General features: G+C 43.3%; 1 protein-coding gene across 3 annotated transcripts in view; it reads right to left on the reverse strand.

Moving 5' to 3' along the window:
• HELB (DNA helicase B) overlaps nucleotides 1-21851 on the reverse strand; it is a 68030-nt gene that overhangs the window by 18157 nt on the left and 28022 nt on the right. For all 3 annotated transcript variants that reach the window (XR_011030441.1, XM_068276739.1, XM_068276738.1), the window contains 7 exons: nucleotides 17393-17534; nucleotides 17161-17279; nucleotides 12324-12408; nucleotides 10430-10489; nucleotides 7918-8007; nucleotides 2497-2650; nucleotides 1336-1470 (listed from right to left, as the gene is read on the reverse strand). Coding sequence is in view for 2 of the 3 variants with exons in the window: in XM_068276739.1 (XP_068132840.1) it covers nucleotides 1336-1470; nucleotides 2497-2650; nucleotides 7918-8007; nucleotides 10430-10489; nucleotides 12324-12408; nucleotides 17161-17279; nucleotides 17393-17534 (785 nt within the window). In the remaining variant the exon portion in view is untranslated. The remainder of the gene's footprint in view (nucleotides 1-1335; nucleotides 1471-2496; nucleotides 2651-7917; nucleotides 8008-10429; nucleotides 10490-12323; nucleotides 12409-17160; nucleotides 17280-17392; nucleotides 17535-21851) is intronic.

The following is a 21851-nucleotide window of genomic DNA, read 5'->3' on the forward strand; positions in this document are numbered from 1 at the left end:
GTAATTTTTGGTGTGGGAGGGAAACTGCTAATTTTAAATGTAAAATAATGTTTTTTTTTAATCAAAAATGTATGTGGGTGCAGTTTACTATTTGGCCACAAGATGGCCACAGTGAAAAAAGTCCTAGATGCGAACCAGCTCGCATCTAGGAACTAAAATGCTGAGGAGTTGTTTCCTGGGGGCAGAAATACCGCGCTCTCTGGAGAGAAAGCGTCGGTATTTCTGCGGGGAAGTTAGATCGGTGAATGGGAATTATATTCCCATTCACTGATCGGGGGGCTAGCGGCGGGCAGCGGGAGCGCGCGCGGGGGCGCGCCCGATCGCGCGCACGAGCCGGCGGCAGCACCAGTGCCTATCTGGACGAGGAAGCTCGTCCAGATAGGCCGAACTGGTTAAAGACAGGCTGTTCATTAACTGCGTGTGAAAATAACTACAGAGGAGGTAAATTAAACTACAGAGGAGGTAAATTAAACTACAGAGGAGGTAAATTAAACTACAGAGGAGGTAAATTAAACTACAGAGGAGGTAAATTAACTACAGAGGAGGTAAATTAAACTACAGAGGAGGTAAATTAAACTACAGAGGAGGTAAATTAAACTACAGAGAAGGTGAATTAAACTACAGAGGAGGTAAATTAACTACAGAGGTGGTAAATTAACTACAGAGGAGGTAAATTAACTACAGAAGAGGTAACGTAAGGAATGAAGAGATAAGATAACTCTCTTACTTGCCTTATTATCTCCAGCATGATCTTAGTGAATTGAGGCCATAGTGTCCATTTTCTCATTGCCATGGCAGTAGGGAATGGACACAAATTAGCATCGGCACTTGTGCAGCGACTGTGATAGAGACAGATGCTGATACCTAGTATAAATTGGCCCTTAGACATTTAACCCATTAGGGGCTTCAATAGAGTTATCTTGTTTGAGATAAGTGCACTGTTTTTGACCTCAGTCAGCAGAACTCTTGTGCTGTAAATTCTTGAAATCCTTTGATACCTCTATCCAAGCAGAAGATATAGAAACTAAAAGCAGAAGTCCACTGTTATTGTCTCACACTGCCCCTAGTGACAAGTGGCCATAAATACGCATTACAGCAGTACTAATTAGAAGCTAGGAAATGTAACAAAGAGGACATAAAATGTGCTAAAATAAATTGGCCTGGAGCCACTTGCAAATAAATTGGCTGCTAGAGGGTTAAAAGGTTTCAGGAGAACGTTCGTAAAAATGTGGTCTAGACAGGGGCTTTAAGCAAGACTGTACTCCCTTAAAGGTTACTTAACTGTTGTATATTAAGGACATTTTATCAAACATTATGTATTAATTACACGTTTACCTGAAAGGTGTGAATAGTTCTGGCCCATGCATGTCTCAATCCACTGCGAATCCTAAGAGCTTTATAATTTAGTGTATAAGTCCTATCTTCTTCATCAAATAGCGTTAGCTCACGAATTTTCCCTCTCTGCACATCCTGCCAAATATCAAAACAGTGTTATTTCAACCAGAAAACAGTCACCTTCTTTTCCCCTACTCTTCATCCTGCCTTTAACAATGCGAACCTGAAGGCCTGAGTCCACTGACGCAGTTGTGTCCGCTTTTCAGTTACACATCAATGTTACAGATGCTGAAAAGCGGACACAACTGCGTGAGTGGGCCCAGGCCCTGACAGTAGACTCTGCTATGAGGGAGGCTTACTGTAGCCCTGAAGAAAGTCACATGATCAGCTGAGCAGCCAGTAGACACACTGAGGGAGAAGGGGGAAGAACATTAAAGAGAACCTGTACTGAGTAAAAATATTTAAAATAAACACATGAGGTAAGTTCAAATGAACATTGCATAGTTACCTTGCCACCAGTTCCTCTCAGAAGCTCACCATTTTCTTCTGACAATAATCCCTTCCAGTTCTGACAATATTTTGTCAGATCTGAAATATATCAGTTGCTGTCAGTAAAATATCAGTTGCAGTTATAGCTGAGAGGAAAACTGATGTACCAGGTAATGTCCACGTTTCCCTATGGCTCAAGTGGGCGATGTTACAGTTTAACTGTGTGCTGACCAGAAAGCGGTTATGGGTAATGGCCATTTTCAAAATGGAGGACGGAAAATTCCCTTGATCACAGTGAACAAACAGGATGCGGTACAGGAGAAAGAGACACTGAGGAGTAGACTACATGGAAGGCAAGTATGACTTGTGTATGCTTATTTTGACTTTTAATTTTCAGTTCAGGTTTTCTTTAAGCTTACAGCAGAGGCTGCTTGGGTAGTCCTCTCCAGAACAGCAAAGACGGATAGACTGAACATCTACAAATATCTGGGTATAGACAGCTGATACTAAAATAAATAGCACATCTCTAGTAGGTCGTAAGCAGAAGACAAAGAAAATGGAAATAATTTAAGAGGCGTTTAGTAATACTTATCACAGAAGACCCAGATTTCTCTCCTGCTCTGTGGTGTGGCTAGTTACAAAAGACCCATTCAGAAGAAAAGATTTACTCACATCTGTTATAAAGAATATTTCTCCATTACATATGCGTTCATCATCTTTCAGGTCCACCTGGCTCTGTGAAACATTCTGTTGTGTCCTAGAGTCTTCCAGAGCGCTCTGACTGATACAGACCGTTCCTGTGGAGTCCTGACCTTCAGAGGAATTCCTAGGACATAATAAGTGGTGCAACTAAACTAAACAGCTGAAAAGGCGACTGGGTCTGCCTAATGCTGCGTACACACTATGAGATTTTTCTGGTCTATTTACTGTCCGATCGATTATTTCCAACATATTCGATTTGCTTTCCGAGCGATTTCCTATTAAAGTGCACGGAAATCGATCGAAAAGCAAATCGGCCATGTTGGAAATAATCGATCTGACAGTAAATCGACCAGAAAATCTCATAGTGTGTACCCAGCATAACACACAACGTACAGAAAGCCTTTCCAGGATCAAGGTGAAAATGGAAAATTAGCCTTTCCTGACATATTGTAACAGTGAAAGAATCCCACTCCCAATGGTACCAGGTAAGGAATTCAGTTTTGCCACTGAAACTAATGGCTACATAGACAGTTATCTAGAGTACTATTAGCTAGTAATTACCTTGTAATTACAGGTGTGTGTATGCCTTTCAATTTAATGAACGTAGCCAAGCCTTTTAAAAAGAGAGTCTGAAGCCTTAAAAAAAAAAAAAAAAAAAAAAAATCTCTTTTTTGCGTGCCAGTCCTCTTCATCAATAAGATCATAGCTGAAATGCCGCATTCCCGCAGCAGAATGATGCCTTTATGACCCCCAAATGCCAGGGCAAAATTCAACGACTTTCCAGGTCGTGGATGTTGCTGCCCAGCGAGGCAGAGCTTTCCACTGCAGCTCTGCCACTGCTGAAGTCAATCTCAGCCTCTCCCGCCCCACTCACTGAAAGAAGACAGAGGGGCGGGGAAAAGGGGAGATCGGTGGAGATTGACTCCAGCAGAGGCAGAGCTACTGTACAAAGCTCTGCCTTTACCAGGAAGCGATCCCCGAATTTTGCCCGGGGATTTGGGGGATATAAAGGCATTTTCTGCCGTGGGAATGAGGCGTTTCAGCTATGATCTTATTGATGAAGAAGACTGGTAAGTAAAAAGATATTTTTAAGGCTTCAGACTCTTAAAATAATGAAGATAAATAATTTGCATGAATACTTCCTGCCCTCAGATAGTCTAAACCATAACCCCCTCTTCATGTAAACACCATCTTTCTGAGCGGATGATAGCATTTTTTTTTTTTTTTTTTTTTTTTACCATAGATGCAGCTGATGCCCTCTCGTTTTTGTATAGACCTTTGGATAAAAAGTTCATTTGTTTAAGCACACCTGAACTGAGAGAGATGTGGAGGCTGACATGTATTTCATGGTCAGTTGCACACAACAAATGTGTGTGATCTGCAACGAAGACTGAACATAGACTTTAATGCAAAGCTTGCATGCAGCGAGTTAGAATAACACGATCTGTTACTGAGAATAGCCCCATAGTATTGTATGGGCAGCAAGTTCACATGCAGAATTAGTCTGCACCACAACTGACCACTGTGAACAGGGCCTTAAACAATGCGAATTGCCTGGTTCTCCCATTGATCCTCTGACCCTAAAATATTTAGCCATACACCCAGAACCAGCATGCAGATCAAGTATTTCTGACTAAAGTCTTACTGGATTAGCTGCATGCTTGTTTCAGGTGTGTGATTTGGACTCTACCAAATGTCAAAGAGATCAGCAAGACTGCCAGGCAAGTGGTATCGTTTAAAAGAAAATAAATGTGGCAGTCTCCATATACCTCTCAGTTAAGGTGTACTTTAAGGATTTTTGCTGCTACTGGATGCATTTGTTCATGATAATTACCGTATTTTTCGCCGTATAAGACGCACTTTTTCTTCCCCAAAATTGTTGGGGAAAAGTGGGTGCGTCTTATGCGGCGAAGGTACAGATTTTGTTATGCAGAGGTGCGCAGGGAAGCGGTATATACGTTACCTGCTCCTGCCGCCGCGCTCCTGGCTCCAGTCCTGCTTCGCGATCCTCTTCTGCCATCCACCGATGCCTGCTGCTACAGCCGCCGCGCTCCTGGCTCCAGTCCTGCTTCGGGATCCTCTTCTCCCATCTACCGCTGTTGCAGCCGCCGAACATCGCTGGCCGGTGAGTCCTAATTAGCCGCGCGGTGATTACGCAATCAGCACACGTGCGCCGGGGTCACGCATGCAGGGTCACGCATGCGTGACCCCGGCGCACGTGTGCTGATTGCGTAATCACCGCGCGGCTAATTAGGACTCACCGGCCAGCGATGTTCGGCGGCTGCAACAAAAAATTGAAATATAAATAGATTGTTGCAGGGCGCCGCCATAAACTTCAATGTTATTTGCCACAAATCTCGGCTGTAAGCTAGTGAAAAGGCCTCCCAAGGTTTTTAAGCTATAAAAGGGCACCTGATATAGGGGAGATTTTTGAGGGATATAAAAGGATGCCAGAAAAAGACGAGATTTTGTTTTCAGCTACATAAGGGCGCTGGATATAGGGGAGATTTTTTTTTGCTATAACAGGGCATTTGATATGGCTAAGAATTTGTTTTCGGCTATAAAACGGTATCGGTTATAGCCAAGATATTTTTGGGGTTATAAAAGATGCTAAATATAGCTGAGATTTTTTTACGGCTATATAAATGTGGCTACAAAATTGGTTATATCGGCAGGTGACTAAATTTGGTTATATCAGTTCAAAATAACATATATGTTTGGCATGAAATGCGGCAAAGATTGGGCACCACCATTGGGGATTAAGGTTAGGCACCACCAGGGAGTTTAGGGTTCAGCAACACCAGGGGGGTCTTAGGGTTAGTCAGCGGCTTGTTAGTGTATTGGTTAAGGGCTCTGCCTCTGACACAGAGGACCTGGGTTCAAATCTCAGCTCTTCCTGTTCAGTTAGGCAGCACCTATTCAGTAGGAGACCTTGGGCAAGATCCTATTGGCTGCAGCTCTGGTGCTTTGAGTCTGCCAGGAGAAAAGTGTAGCCGCGCGGTGATTACGCAATCAGCACACGTGCGCCGGGGTCACGCATGTGGGGTCACGCATGACCCCGGCGCACATGTGCTGATTGCGTAATCACCGCGCGGCTAATTAGGACTCACCGGCCAGCGATGTTCGGCGGCTGCAACAGCGGTAGATGGGAGAAGAGGATCCCGAAGCAGGACTGGAGCCAGGAGCGTGGCGGCTGTAGCAGCAGGCATCGGTGGATGGCAGAAGAGGATCGCGAAGCAGGACTGGAGCCAGGAGCGCGGCGGCAGGAGCAGGTAACGTATATACTGTAATTACGCTGCTGGCACAGGGGGATATGGACAGGGGGACATGGCCGGCACAGCGGGACACGGACGGCACAGGGGGACACTGACAGGGGGAAATGGCTGGCAGGAGGACACTAACAGGGGGACATGGCTGGCACCGGGACACAGACAGGAGGCATGGCTGGCACAGGGACACTGACAGGGGGGCATGGCTGGCACAGGGACACTGACAGGGGGGCATGGCTGCCACAGGGACACTGACAGGGGGGCATGGCTGCCACAGGGACACTGACAGGGGGGCATGGCTGCCACAGGGATACTGACAGGGGGACATGGCTGGCACAGGGACACTGACAGGGGGACATGGCTGGCACAGGGGGACATGCCTGGCACAGGGACACTGATGGGGACATGGCTTGCACAGGGGTAGACTGACAGGAGGACATGGCTGCCACAGGGGGACATGGCTGGCACAGAAGGGTATGGTTGGCACAGGAGGACATGACAGGCACAGGGGGAAACAGCAGGCACAGGGGGACACAGGAACAGCCAATCCCTACACTGACCACATAGGGGAACACAGGCAGGCAACATGGGAATAGGCAATCATTACACTGTCCCCTTATGTGGTCAGTGTAATAGTATGTAGAGTAACTGGGGGGTGAAAAGTCCATAAGACGCCCCTGCATCATAGACGCACCAAGGTTTAGTTTTTCTTTTTTTCCTGATTTTTGCCTTCTAAATCTGGGTGCGTCTTATATGCCGGAGCGTCTTATACGGCGAAAAATACGGTATATCACTTGTAAATTGTCTATTATCTAAGCTCAATAGACCCAGTTTGTCTAGCCTCTCTTTGTTAGTGAGACCATCAATCTCTTAATTAATGTAGAAGTCTGTTTTTGTGCCCATTCTAAAACTCCAGGCTCTTTCTGGTAAACTGGTGCCCAATCCCATGTTTCATACTCTGGATGTTGTCTTACAACTAGTATGAAGCCGGTGGGTCTCTACCTACTCGCACTAGAAGTAGGGGAAGGTGGCCAGAGCTGTCTCAGTCATGCTCTAGTGCTGCAATGCACGCACAATACATCATTACATGTTGGTATGTGGTACCAGGGGGCTGCAAGTGTTTTACTAAGTCCAACCCTTTCATCTGAGTAGCCCGACGCCGTGTCATCCAATGGTACAGGCAGGGGGAGCCCAAATGAACCTGCATAATTATTAACGTTGTGCCGGCAGTGATCAAAATGTTAGACTTAGACACTTTGATCTGGCGCCTTGTCAGATTATGGTATATCCAACAGCAGCACCTTCAGTGGTAGCCATATTACTCCTTGCCAGAGTCCGACATCAGGAGCTGGAAGAAATGGTCCACTGTCAATATCAGAAAGGCCAAAAGGAGTTTATTCGACCAAAATGCAAAAGTCCCTGTCCATAAAGTGACCCTGTCATAGTCCTTTTACAGTATGACTATTTTGCTGAATTTACACAATTCTACATAATTTTATGACATACGGTATGTAAAAGTGGCAACATTTCTTTCCATTTCATCTACTAAGTTAATAATAAACAAACTGAAATTAATTCTGACCCTTGCACGACTCCACTGTTAACATTGGCACATTCTGATTATGATCAGTTTCCGACTACTTTTTTGCCTTCTGCCCGTTAGCCAAATCTTTATCCATGTACATACATTCTTCCTTAGTCCTTACATCCCCAGGCTGTTGTGGAGAACAGTGTCAAAATCACTGGCAAAGTACATTATTATACATCCACTGCATTAACCACTTCTTTAAAATGAAGCATGTTTGTCAGACATGACTGGTCTTCGGTAAACTCATGCTAACAGTCTTAAACTAGATAATCTCCTGCTACCTTCAGACAGAGAATCGAATGGGAAACAAGTATGTGGCTACGTTTAGAAGACAGATATGGTGCAGATAAGAACACGGGCAGACACTATACCATGCATGACATCCAAGAACAGCACATTTTCAGATTTTTCAGTTCTAAGTTTATTTAAGCCCTTTGTATCTGATGAGATGATCATTTTTGGCTGAGCTGCATAACTGTTTTCCTAGCAGAATTATTATTTAAATACAGTTATATTATTACACCAATGGCCCACCTCAACTTGGTTACAAGATCTTTGACGTAAGCGTTTTTAGTGCAGCAGACTTTGTCTTTACATCTGAAGTCATATCTCTTCCTAGAATCCCTGGGAAAAAAAACAAACAATCAAAAAAAAAAAAAAAAAAACAGATTATTGGGTTTAGAGACATGTCCTTAAAGCCCAACTCTAGGAAAAATACTTTATTTTCGTTATGAATAGTGATGAAAGGGGTTAGAAAGTCTCTAAGTCTCCAGATACAGAAGAACAAAACACCAGGGGCCCTCATACAAAAATGTTACAGGGCTTCTCTCCCTAGGTAGTTAGCTAGGCTTGCTTCACCCTGAAGCAGTACTGCATCCCCATAGCAAGGATGTGCTGTACGGTTTTGGGGTCCCTTCTGGAGTTTGCTGCGCACCCAGAAAAGGTTTGTGCCATTCACCAGATAATTAACAACGCAGTAGGCTGTCCTAACACAATCCTACTAATTATGATTGTCTGCATGAACATGGAACAAGCTGTAACTTGTGAGCAATCCCATACAAAAGAACAAAAAAGAGGGGTGGGGGAAACCAATGGGTCACAGTCAGTTGTATAAGCTCAAAATCTAAAACATTTAAATCTAAAACATTTTCTTCTCTATCCAAATGGAAATAATATTATTTCTTGGAGTTGGGCTTAAAATAAATCTAAAAATATCAGAACACAGCAGGTCATACATGGTGAGATGTAGTCATCTGAGAAAGTGCCATATGATCAGTTGGTTAAGAAATTAGAAAGCAATCGGTGTGTAGAAAGAGTTACAATCAGTCATTTATGAGAATTACCTGTTCTATGATCTGTCATGCCCTTAAATTTAGACTTGAAGTAAGGCTGGAGAGACACCACAGAGCTCTTGCTTTCATAAAAACACTCCCATTGACTTGCATTAAAATCTCGGTAAAATTGCAGCAATTTCGCATTTTTTTGCTTAGACTTTACAAATTTTAATGTAAGTCAATGGGCGTTTTTTTTTTTTTTTTTTTAAATAATTTGTAACGAAAATTATCTGAAAAGCGCAGTGTGACAGGACCCTAATTCCATTTTTTTGCTCAGATCATAAGAAAATTGTGCTTTACTTCTTCAAAACAATCAAGCAATCAATTAAAGCAAACTTGTTACATTTGCATACGATTTAGATACTTCTCTTGGGAGGGGAAAGCCTGTGGATCCTCCAGAGGCTTCCCCAGTCATCCTCCACTAGACCGTTCCAGGGATGTGGCCCATGAAGCTGCGCCAGAGCAGTAGCACAAACCGGATTGGGCTCGGCTTTTTTGCTGGGAGGGGGGGGGGGGGGGAATTAAGCACTTATTTTAGCGCATAACTTCTGGATGATACCAAGGCTTCTCCAACCCTCCTTCACCCCACCACTGCTAGCCAGGATCCCTGCTTTGTGTAGCCAAGCTTCAATCCATGTAATAGCATGGCCACACTGCGCAGGCGCAAGTAAGGCCCACACCTGCGTAGTAGCACAAATCAAAAAGCCATAGATGAGCAGCTCCGTGCTCCCCAGCAGGCTGTACTTGCCTCTGCAAAGTATGGCTGCACTCGTACACAGGCGGTAGTGTGGCCACAAGGATGTGTTCAACAAGCCCTTACTGAATATGTTCATAGGGTCCAAGAGCAGGATTGGTGGGTACAAGGAGGATGAGGAAGCCTGTAGACTATCCACTACTGAGGTAAGTATTCAATTTTCTTTCATTTATTTTTTTGTATGCTTCAGGTCTTAAGCCTAATCTACACGTAGCGGCTCGATTAGCCGCCGGATCGCCTCTTCCGCATTCCTGCGCGTCCCCGCTCGCCCGCGCGTGCGGCGGATTCGATCGGCCCTTGTCCCCGCTTATCTTCCGCTCGTTTCCCTGCCATTGTCCCCTCATGGGGAACGAGCAGGGAATCGGCGGTGGCGAGATCCGACCTGTCGGATCTTATCAATCGAGCCACATCAGCCGGATCGCTACGTGTAGGTGGCTTTCATGTATTTCTCATAACACTTTTCATATGCTACAGTTGTATGCAGCTAAGTAAAAGCAATGATTCTAGGCAACAGGCCTGGGAGCTCCCTTGCCTGACACTGGTCCAGACCATCTTTACTGATACAGAGGCAACATAAAAAGGAGGAGCATGCAATACCCCCTGACAAGAAAACATGAGTGAGAAGCAGGAATTCAGATTATAGCTCCCTGATAGATAATGCAGTTACAAACCATTACTCATACTGCACCTCCAAGTAATCTGAGAACCTCCTGAATGGCAATTGTTTACAAAAACTAAACCATTAACAGCAATCTACACACATACACCAGCCCTGCAGTATCGGACAGCTTCCCCTTGCAATTTTATTGAGCCTGTTCATGTTGCAGATCTGTAACTCCAACTAGTGAACCCAGAAGACCAGCATGAAAGCCAGGCTGTGGTCTTATTTTTTTAAATGTATTAAACAATGGCAGCCCTTAAGTTCCCATGAAAAAAAAGACCGTATTTCAATACATACTTAATTGGATGCCCCGAGTAGTGCATGCAGCAGAATTCATTTATCATCAAGCAATCATTCCTAATTGGACAAAGGAAACAGAGGTAATTTATACTTTTATGACAAAAGAACAACTTAATGCAAAATAAAGCTAATAGATGACATTTAAGTCTTATGCTGGATACACACGGTTCGTTCCCGCAATAGATTCCCATCGATTCGTTTATTTCCGACATGTCCGATTCACGTTACGATGGATCGTTAGGTCAATTTGCCATACTTTACATGGCAATCGACCTAAAAATCATAGAAATGCGCTCGGAAATGTTCGTGAATAATCGATTCGTCGGGAATAGAGCGACGAATTCGATGCGGGAACGAACCGTGTGTATTCAGCATAAGGCTGCTTTGATGAATCATTTTTCTTCTTTCTAAACTGCACTATTAAAGTCTTTTATGCTCTCAACATGACACCAATTCTGGGTGGAGTTTTCTCATTTGTGATTGGTGGCATGCAGGGAAAATTAGACAGCTTTTGATCACTGCTAATCTGAAAGCAGTGCAGATCTTTAATTTACGTAAAGTAACACTTCCCACAAACCAATGTAAATATTAGCATATGCTGTAGTTATCAGTGTTACAGACAAAATGTTATCACAATCACAATAAGGCTTTGTTCCCACGTAAGCTGACAACAGACATGAGTTTCACTTACCTGGGGCTTCTACCAGCCCAATGCAGCCATCCTGTGCCCTCGCAGTCACTCACTGCTGCTCCGGTCCCGTTCCGTCAGCTAGTTTTGTTTTGGTCGACCTCGGGGTTGGCGGGCCGCATTGCGTACATTTTTACGCATTGAACCAGTAACGCGTAAAAACGTATGTGTTAATGTTCCTGCACCAGCGGGAATGCATCAAAATGTACGCAGTGCGGGCCGCCGACCCCGAGGTCGGCAAAAACTAAACTAGCTGATGAAGGGGGACCAGAGCAGCAGTGAGTGACTGAGGGCACAGGATGGCTGCATGGGGCTGGGAGAAGCCCCAGGTAAGTAGCCTGTGAGGGTAACACATTTGCCCTCGGCTACAGCCGGACCACGGCAGACCATCAGAGCAGACACTACACTGTCTGCTCACGGCATGTGATCCGGCGCAAGAGCCTAACTAGAGGAACTGTTCCACATTTACAGCAGCTTTTGTCATTTCACTGGTATTGATATACTGCCTCACTGTTCAAAAGCAGTAATGTAACTACACAAGTGAATGGTGAAAAAAACATTTCCCAACATGCATTTCTTCAGGGACCTTGGTGGAGAATAAATTGAGCCTATCAAAGCTGCTGCTGATCAATTACCTAGAGATTGCTTCCAAGAGACAAATCTCTCTCTTATCAAATCTGATAAGAGAGATCTGCCAGCTGCCCACACACTGCAGGCCGATTCCCAGTCAATTTCATCTTGAAAATCGATCCAAAATCGGCACTGTGTGCTGCCTCGCCGCTGTGCCCCCCATGTCAATGTGTATACATTACCTGTCTATGGCCTCCACTTGTCCCCCGCTGCTCCGAGGACATTCTCCTCATACACGCACGCACGCACACACACACACAGTGCTTTCCTAGTAAGGGTCACACACGCGCGCCCATACTAGGAAACCACATGGGGCATGCCTGTATGCGGACAAGGAGAAAGCGCAGCCACTTCCCCCCCCCCCCTCCCCCCGGGCTGTCTCTATTTAAATTACACTGACTAGCTTAATTAACCTCTACCTCCCCCATTACCTTCACTAAGCTACACTGTCTCCATAACCTACACTATCCCCACAACCTAAACTAAGCTGCACTGTCCCCACAATCTACAAAAATGTACAACATTTCTGAATACAATATAAATACACATATAATATATTCTAGATGATTTTACCTCCTAAATGCAATAAACTGTGATTGTTTGTCGTTCTCCAATCCTGGTCCATTCTGAAGCAATGCTTTTATAGCACAGCTTAAATCTAAGTAATTGACAAAGTAAACCAGATTCAGACAAAGCATATAAACATGTTAAAAGTTACGCAATTATATATAAATAAAATCTAAGTGGGTAAGCAGCCCTAATATTTTGGCTACGTTGGAGGAAGGAATATAAGGGTTGTCAAGTTAATTTTTCTCCACGCAACCAAGTTTACGATATTTCCAATCTGGCCAATGGCAACACAGATTAGGTAAGAACATTTTTGTAATTTTAGGAATACATTATAACCTGTATCAGGTTTTATTCTGGCTGTGTTTTTAAGTAAAGCTGAGAAGACCGTTTAACGCTCAGCAGGTTTATGTCATCTCTGTATTTCAGCTGTGTTGAGAAGAACACGCAATCCTTTTCAGGTTTTATGCTGCTTGTGGTGCTGTCACAGAGATTTAATTATTTCCAATTTAATTATTTCCAAAAGTGAGAAGTAACCAACCCAGAAGGGACATGGGCAGCATAAAAGCAGTTCCAACATTGTGTGTTTAATTCAAAACTAAAAGTTGTATTTATAATTTATTCCTGTATAGTATCAACATACTAGTGCACCTCAGAAAATTAGAAGAAGATCGCTGAAAAGTAAATTTCAGTAAGTCAATTCAAAAAATGAATCTCATATACTGTATCATACTGCTTTACTACACACAGATGAATACATTTCAAGCATTTACTTTTTCTAGTATGCAGTTTAAAGCCTACAGTTAATAAAAACTCAAATTCATTATCACAGATAACCAGAATATTGTGAAAATGTCAATACTGTAGACTCGTGATATCTCATTGCAATCTGCTAATTACCTCAAAATATCTACAAAAGGTGTCCTGAGCCTTTTAATAACCTCTCAGTCTGGTTCAGTAGGCCAAACAGTTGTGGGGAAACCTGCTGACTTGACAGTTCTCCAGAAGACATCCTCTACAAGGAGGGTAAGCCATGAAAGGTCATTGTTAAAGATGCTGGCTGTTCAGAGTGCAGTGTCCAAGCAAATTAATGGAAAGTACAAGTGAAGGAAAAAACAAAAAGTGACAGATAAAGGTGCTCAAGCAACAGGATTAAACACCGCACAATGCTGGGCCACAGGCTGTGCTGAGCTGGGCCGTGCCTAGCAGACTGCAGAGTTCAAGTCGCTGAGAGTTGCGTTACTGCTCTAAACAGGATGTTGTTGAAGAGAAGCAGAACCATCTGCAGCGTTTCTTACTGCTGCCACCTGGTGTTTGTAATTTGTAAAGCAGCATGTTTTCTGTCTGTACTGACACCGGGTGGCAGCAGCGAGGATGACTGAGATACTCTGGTTTCTTGTCAGCCCAAGAGTTTGCATGGAGGTGAGGTAAGCTGCAGATGCAAGGAAGAATAGTAGGCTAAAAGTGTAGAGAAGGGTAGAAGTGAGTGAGGGGAGGAGGAAAGCGCAAGAGGGAAGGGTAAAAGTGAGTGTGGAGAGGCAGATGAGGACAGGAAAAGATGGAGGTGACTGCACCAGTAGATAGGGAAGCCCAGGTTGTACCCCCTCACTTTCACCACCTGTCACACTAAATCTGTCATGTGTTGAATGGAGTGCACTGCTGCATACGCCAACAGTGCACTGCCCCAGTCCAAAAAAAAAAAAAAAATTGCTGAGGGTTGTGGTTAGGGGCTGGTGCTGCCAGGATTTTACTGACACTGACCATAGAACAGCGCTCTCCTCCCCTGGTCCTTCGAAAAACTGCCAGGTGTGAAAGCGGTCCTTGGGTAAAAAAATAAATAAATAAATAAAAAGGTTGGGGACCACTGCCTTGAAGGACAACTGAAGTGAGAAGAATATGGAGGCTGCTATATTTATTTCCAATACCAGTTGCCTGGCAGCCCTACTGGTCTATTTGGCTGCAGTAGTGTCTGAGTCACACACCAGAAACAAGCATGTAGCTAATCTTGTTAGATCTGACAATGTCAGAAACACCTGATCTGCTGCATGCTTGTTTAGTGTCTATGGCTAAAAGTACTAGAGGCAAAGGATCAGCAGGAGAGTCAGGCAACAGGTCCTGATTAGGTCTTTCTTAAATGGAAATAAAATAAGACAGTCTTCACATACCTCTCATTACAGTTGTCCTTTAAGAGGATTGGTAAGTACAGCCCATTCACAAATGTGGGAGCGATTCACAAGGAGTGGACTGCAGCTTCAAGAGCCACCACACACACATCTGGGACATGGGGTACAACTGTTGCATCCTTTGTGTCACGCTGTGCCGGTACCAGAGACAATGTGAGAAGGCTAAGTAGAAAACAGACAGCACTGTTGGTCAGTGATCCAGTAAATTTTGCATTTCATTTGCAAATCAAGGTCACAGGGTCTGGACGCAACCAAAAAATGTCTTCTGCAGTAATCTTGTTTTCTGAGATACCGAATTCAGGGTTTTCCGGAATGAAAAGAAATACATTCATGAAATATATCACTGTGTGTAATAAAATCTATATTAAACCATTTTAAACCACTTTTTGAAATGAAAAACAATTACGGTAACTTTTTGATGATATTCTAATTTATTGAGATACCCTAGCCCATTTTGTTTACAGTTGTACATCAAAAGTATATTCTGGACCAAAGACTGTGTGCAATATTTAGGAGAGGGGAGGGGGTGTGGAGATTTTACTTCTAGCAAGGTCTTGAAATGTGAGAAGAAACTTATGCAAACAATGGGAGAGCATAATTTGCTCTCCCATTGTTTGCATATAATGCAAACAATAATAAACCAAGTGATATGCATAATTTGCATATCACTTGGTTTTGAACTCATTCTGAACAGCATGAGCGCTGATCATCCAAGTTCTCCTTTAAAAGCCCTGCTTACATTGTTTAATTGTGAATAGAAGTCCTCATGCACATGCTAGACAGTTCTCAACTGTCCAGAAATCTAGAAAGTGGACAGTTGTCCCATGATGGTGTCTGGCTACCTTCCATGGTAGATCGCTAGATGGCAAACAATGAATGAATGGTATGGTCTTCAAATGTTCCCTGGCACAGGACACTGCTTACTTGTTAGTCACCCACTTCCCCACTCCCCCTCTCCATGGAAACATAAGGGTCTCAGATGCAGCAGAGCAGTGTGTCTGTACACAGTATGTTTCAAAAACTGTCACCTAATGGTCAACTGGCTTACTTAGTGACCTAAACATGCACAGTGCCCATTCTAAGAACACTCAGATCTTTCTTGTGCTATTGAAATTGATATATTGTATAGGCACACCAAAAAAATAAAATAAAAACAAATATTCAGACCCCTTTACCCTTTCAAATATATAAACTTTTTTAAATCTACCTTTCTCCCTTACCAAGCAAGACTATCAATGCGAATCAAAATCAATAGGCAAAACAAATAAACAATTCTTGCAATGTTAAATGCGAGCTTAAAAACAACACACACCCTAAATTATGCAGCTTTGGCAGTGATCACAGTCATGGATATTAGGCAACAAGCTTTGCATACCTGAATTTGGACATTTTTCTGCCAACCAACATCTATCATGTTGGATGGAGACTACTGTTGAACCTCAATTTTCAGATCACGAGTGTCCTGCTGGGTTCAGGTCCATGGTCAGGCTTGCACTAAATTCCATCCCAGGGTTTCCTCCAGTCTGTCCGTTCCCTTCTGGGTTCGTAGCCTGTCAGCTCCCTTCCCAGGGATTCCCTTTGACTGCCAGTATCTCCGGGACTTACCCTGTCAGCTACAATCCCAGGAGGGGTACTGACTGTCAGCTCCTTACCCAGGATTACCCTGCCTGTACATTACCTCCTGGGAACCATAGTCAGTTCCCTTCCTGGGATTTCCGCTGTCATTTCCTTCATGGGATCCCTATTGGTTAGGCCTTCCTGTCCTGCCAGTCCAGTCCTGCTATCCCGTCCCTGCCCAACGGTCCACTCCGCCAGTATCCCCATATCCCGTCAGGTACCCTCTGTTCTTTCTGTCACTGTTGCAGTAGTCCTGGGGGTCGTGACCTGGCGAGCACCACACACCAAAGTAGTCCACCACCCACTAGGGGTGATGGCCCATCATCCCTTGCCGTGAAGACCCGTGGTCGCTTAGACCCCATGCCCTGGTGCTGCTCGTCCCTTGATACCAGTGGCAAGATCAACAGAACCCCGTTGACCCCAGGCACAGTTTTTATGGAGTGGGGACAAGGGGGCAGTTTCCATTTGGAAGGGTTACGGGGAAGGGGGGTATCACGGGAACAACGCACTTGCAGGTTGCCGTTTATTCCAATAATCTGGGGACACCTGTAGAAATGCTCAAATGTGAGCTGATGGTAGTATGGCGTGTGTAATGCATTCACACATTCAAGTGTTAATAGATCATTTTTATCAATAAACAAAGCAAAGTGAAATTACAAAAGAGAAATCTAAGAAAATCAATATTTAGTGGGACTACCCTTTACCTTCAAAACATCAAATTCTTCTGTGCAACATAAAAACAGGAGAGGTCCAAATTATGCACTTTATAGCACTGAACCTTATGCTGGGTACACACGTTGCGATTTCCCGCACGATTCGCGGGATCGATTCCATTATTTCCAACATGTTCGATCGTGTTTCGATGGATACAGCCAACGATTTTGCATATTAAGTATGCAAAATCGACGGCTGTATCCATCGAAACATGATCGAACATGTTGGAAATAATCGAATAGATGGAATCGATCCCGCGAATCGCGCGGGAAATCGCAACGTGTGTGCCCAGCATTAGAGGTAAAGTGATTTAAAGAAAGTAGCATTACCAGACTCATGAGCCAGGGAGACCAGAATACACCTCTTATCTTCACTAGGCATCTCGGTAACTGATTTTCCATTAAAATGTACAACAGCATCAAAGTGCACAGAGCTCTGCTGGGAGATCCTATAAGAAGAAGGCATGATCAACATTCTGCAATAACTGGCATCTCACATTTCATTTTTACTACAACTTGTATTACAAAGACATAACATTACAATTTCCTCTCCAACCTTTACCTGGTTGCATTATCCACAATAAGCTGTGATTCTGCCCTGTGATTTGTCCTCAGTTCAATTGCCCAATTTAAATTCTCAAAAGAAGCAAATACATCAGCCAGCATGTTTCCTGGCTCTATACTAGGCAGCTGACGAACATCACCTACAACAGAAAATAAGTCAGCATCATATGCATTACAGCAGTGTTTCTCAACATTTTATTAGTATGTACCCCTTTTAAAACCCTGCACTCGTCAAGTACCCCCTAGCATAGTAAACATTATCGCAAGTACCCCTTGACAAATGTATGTATGTATCATATTACATGATAATTGGTTCTAAACAATTTCCAAGCATTTCCTATTGCTTTTATTTAGCTAAAATACTAATTTGGTGTTTAAATGGAATTTATCATTTTCTAAAACTCTAAATTTGTTGTTCTTGGTTAAGTATAGCAAGTCTGAGTACCCCCTGGAACCATCAGACGTACCCCCTGGGGTACGCGTACCGCACGTTGAGAACCTAGGCATTACAGCACTGTTTATCTACAGCCCCATATGTCCTACTGCTCATCTACAACACCATATTTCCTACTGCTCATCTACAGCCCCATATGTCCTACTACTTATCTACAGTACTATATGCCCCACTGCTTATCTACAGCACCATATGTACTACTGCTTAACTACAGTGGTATCTAAAAACATATGTGCGTTATTAACTTGTTAAAAGGGAGTGGTATATGGAGGTACCTTCATTGTCTGGTATCTCCCTGATTTGCTAATCTTTTAGTGAAACAACAATAGTGAAAACAGAATACACAATCAGCATAAAGGTTGAGGTGTGTGTTATATAAGCAGGGAACCAACTTATCCTTGGGAATTCGTGGGTAGGCTTTTCAGTTTTACAGTGCTCTTCGATTGGGTTTTCAACATGCAATTTTTTGCATTTGTTTGTGATTTTTTGGCTCATGGTGAAATACAATGTATTCGTTATGGGCTCACATTGGTAGCTGAACAGTTGGCATGTAGAATAGGACCACACAGTGGCATCATTGGTCTCCAAACCCTGCATACTGTTGATAAAATCAGCATGTATGCAGATGACACTTTCCTATTTTTGACTTACTATGGGTCCCTCACTCCCCTGCACCTTGGATGTAATAGATGAATCTAGTTTTTATTCAGGGCTATGTGTAAACCGTAGCAAATCGTTGGTGATGCTCTTAGATGTGCAACCAGATAGTAAGCACTCAACACCACTATCCCCGCAAATAGCTGACACATTCAAATATCTGGGGGTACAGATGAATAAAAAACCATCACACTACCTAAACTCTGAGGTGCACAGTTTCATCCCCATGTACAAAGCAGATGTAAAATGTGGGAAAAACTCCTGCTCTCAGTAGTTGGCAGGATTAACTTAATCAAAATGGTGCTCCTCCCCAAGATCCTATACGTGCTTCACCATTCACCGTTATATATTGCCCTTGTGTTTTTCGCCTTAGATCAGATCTTTTGAGCTTAATATGGGGCAAGGGGTGAGCCAAACTTAAATGCTCATTATTGTACAATCCATGCGAAGAGAAGTGAGGCAGGCACTCGGATTCAATGTTGTGACATAGGGGTAAATGCTGCTAATGTGTGGACCTCAGCAGGCAGCTACGTGCTCAAGACCAGCAAAGTCCAGAGTACTACTTGAATCACAACAGTGTTCTCCACAGAAATTTTTTCCAGCCCGGGTGGCATGAAAAAGTAGCCCAGTGGAGTGAGATGAAACAATGCAGGGTCGGTGCTTCTGTGCACAACTGCTTACAGCATAGGAGGAGGTGAGCCAATGACAGCAGAGTTTTCACCAAAACTAGCCGGGTGAAGCACTCGTCTAAAAGAGCCTGGGGAGAACACTGCACAAGAGTAAAAGAAAGTCTGGCACTGTAGCTTTAATATAAAACTTGCAGGAGTACAATCATAAATATAAGGTGCAATACTAGTGCTGTTGCATTCAAAGCAGATGGCTGTGGGCACCAGAGAGTGCAAGGCCATGCACCCTCTGGTGCCCACAGCCATCTCCTCCACCCCAGCAGGATTGCAATGATATGTACACTGCATTGTATATGCTTTGAATGCAACAGCACTAGTACTGCACTTTATATTTATGATTGTACACCTGCAAGTTTTATATAAAAGCCACAGTGCCAGACTTTCTCTCTCTCTTGTGATTCAATTACTGTACAATCCCAATGACATGGGAGGGATGGCGCTCCCCTCCTTCCACAAGTATTATCTGGCTGCACAGGCTTGGTTTGTAGTGCCCCCCCCCCCCCCTCCCACAAAGTTGGAGCTTTTGGGATACAATGCGGACCCCCTGAGTGTAGCCATGGATATACTACGCACAGCTATTCCCAAGGATAAACAAAAAAAATTCCATATAAATGCAAGCTCTTGAAGTATGGAAATGTGTCCTAAAAATCTATAAAAGATGGGGGCCTGGATTACTACACACCATTGTGGAACAACCCCTGTATGTCTGAATTTTTGACAGTCCCTGACCCTAGCTTCTGGGTAACAAAAGGTGTTATATTTCTGTGTCATATTCTAGAGGTGGGTCACATACTAACCTTTGAAGGCATAGTTAGCAGACTTAATGTCCCCGATACACAGCTGTAGTGCCACACACAGCTAAAACATGCCATTGTGAGCCAATTTCATCAGTCACCTCTAAAGGTCTACAAATCACCCATTATAGAGTTGATAAAAGAAGGTCCCAGCAGACACCTTGTAGGATCATCATATAAAACATTTCTAGATCACAGTGCGTTGGAATTAACCACCTGGATGGAAAAATGGGAAGCTACTGGTATTGAAATCTCAGATGACGACTTGGATGATGCTCTATTGGCGGAAAAGAAACCCTCCCTATGCCTGCGTGAATGCAGTACACAATTGTACATTGTCCACCAATCACATCCTATTTAAAAAAGGTAGATGGTAGACAATAGGTTAGCCATTTTTTTTCATTCATTAAAGGGATAAAAAAAAAAAAAAAAAAAAAAAAAGGACTTTATATTCATTTCATTTTACATTTCCCATAAAATATATCATATTCCTTCTAACAGAATAGATATCAGACTTGATTAATGCTATACTGTACTAAACAACAGGGGTTGATAAACAGTGGTTAGTAGCTAGTAACAGGAAATAATAGTCCATAATGTTTACAGACACTTCAGCTGAACAGGCACTATAAGCATCAATTAATACCTCAGTAGCACAGGTTGTGATAGTGTGTACAGAGGAGAAACCTACTGCAACAAGTAGGAATTCTCTCCTTTCATGTGTTCAGAGCAGTCAGAACAATGAGGAATACATTTGATTAGCTCTTGTAGGTTACTGAACATTACAGCACTCCTCCATGCCTGATTACAAAAAGCAATTAATGTGACACTGATGTGAAAATAAACTTATGATCTAATGAATTGTATGTGTAGTACAGCTAAGAAATAGAGCATTAGGTGTAATTAAGTGATTCTAATTTTGTTCACAGTACAGGAATCGTTAAGAAACTTCAGTTATCTATGCAAACAAGCTTCTCTGAGCTTTCAAAACAGTGCCGTTTTCTGGAGCACTTCTATATGAAAGAAACAGCCTGAGAGATTAGATTTTCACTGCAGGGAAGTTGAAAGGGTCATTAGCTCTGCCCGTTTTATAGTTTAACCATTTATGCTGCCCCGGACTTGATCCTCACGTCCAGGCGGCTGCTCTGCTGCGGTGCCACGCGCGATCGCGCCCCCATGCTGTCCCCCGGTAGCCCTGGGATCAGTGAACGGGAATATGGTTCCCGATCACCGATCGGTGTCCCCAGCAGAGAAACCAAAGCGCTCTTACTAGAGGCTTCAGTCTTTCTGCCCAAAAAGTGTCCCCGTGCTCCTTGTGCTTCCGGGGATCGAGAAGCACAAGGAGAAAAAAATAAACTCAAGGTGGCCATCTTGTGGCCAAATAGTAAAACTACATCTGCATATTTTTTACATTACAATTTACACATAATAATATTTAAAATTACCTGTTTATTTCCAACACCAAAATATTACCCAAATAAAATTAATGAAATAAAATAATTACAAAAAAACAAACAAAAAAAACGTAAATAGTTACCTAAGGGTCTGAACTTTTTAAATATGCATTTGAAGGGGCTATACTACAAACATTTTTTAAATAATAAGCTTTTAAATAGTGATGGACGCAAAACGGAAAAAATGCATCTTTATTTCCAAATAAAATATTGGCGCAATACATTGTGATAGGGACAAAATTTAAAGAGACTCTGTAACAACAAAAAGATCCCCTGGGGGGTACTCACCTCGGGTGGGGGAAGCCTCAGGATCCTAATGAGGCTTCCCACGCCGTCCTCTGTCCCACGGAGGTCTCGCTGCAGCCCTCCGAACAGCCGGCGACTGTGCCGACTGTTCAATTCAATATTTACC

Source organism: Hyperolius riggenbachi, chromosome 3, assembly GCF_040937935.1.
Source record: "Hyperolius riggenbachi isolate aHypRig1 chromosome 3, aHypRig1.pri, whole genome shotgun sequence".
NCBI classification, from domain to species: Eukaryota; Metazoa; Chordata; class Amphibia; order Anura; family Hyperoliidae; genus Hyperolius; species Hyperolius riggenbachi.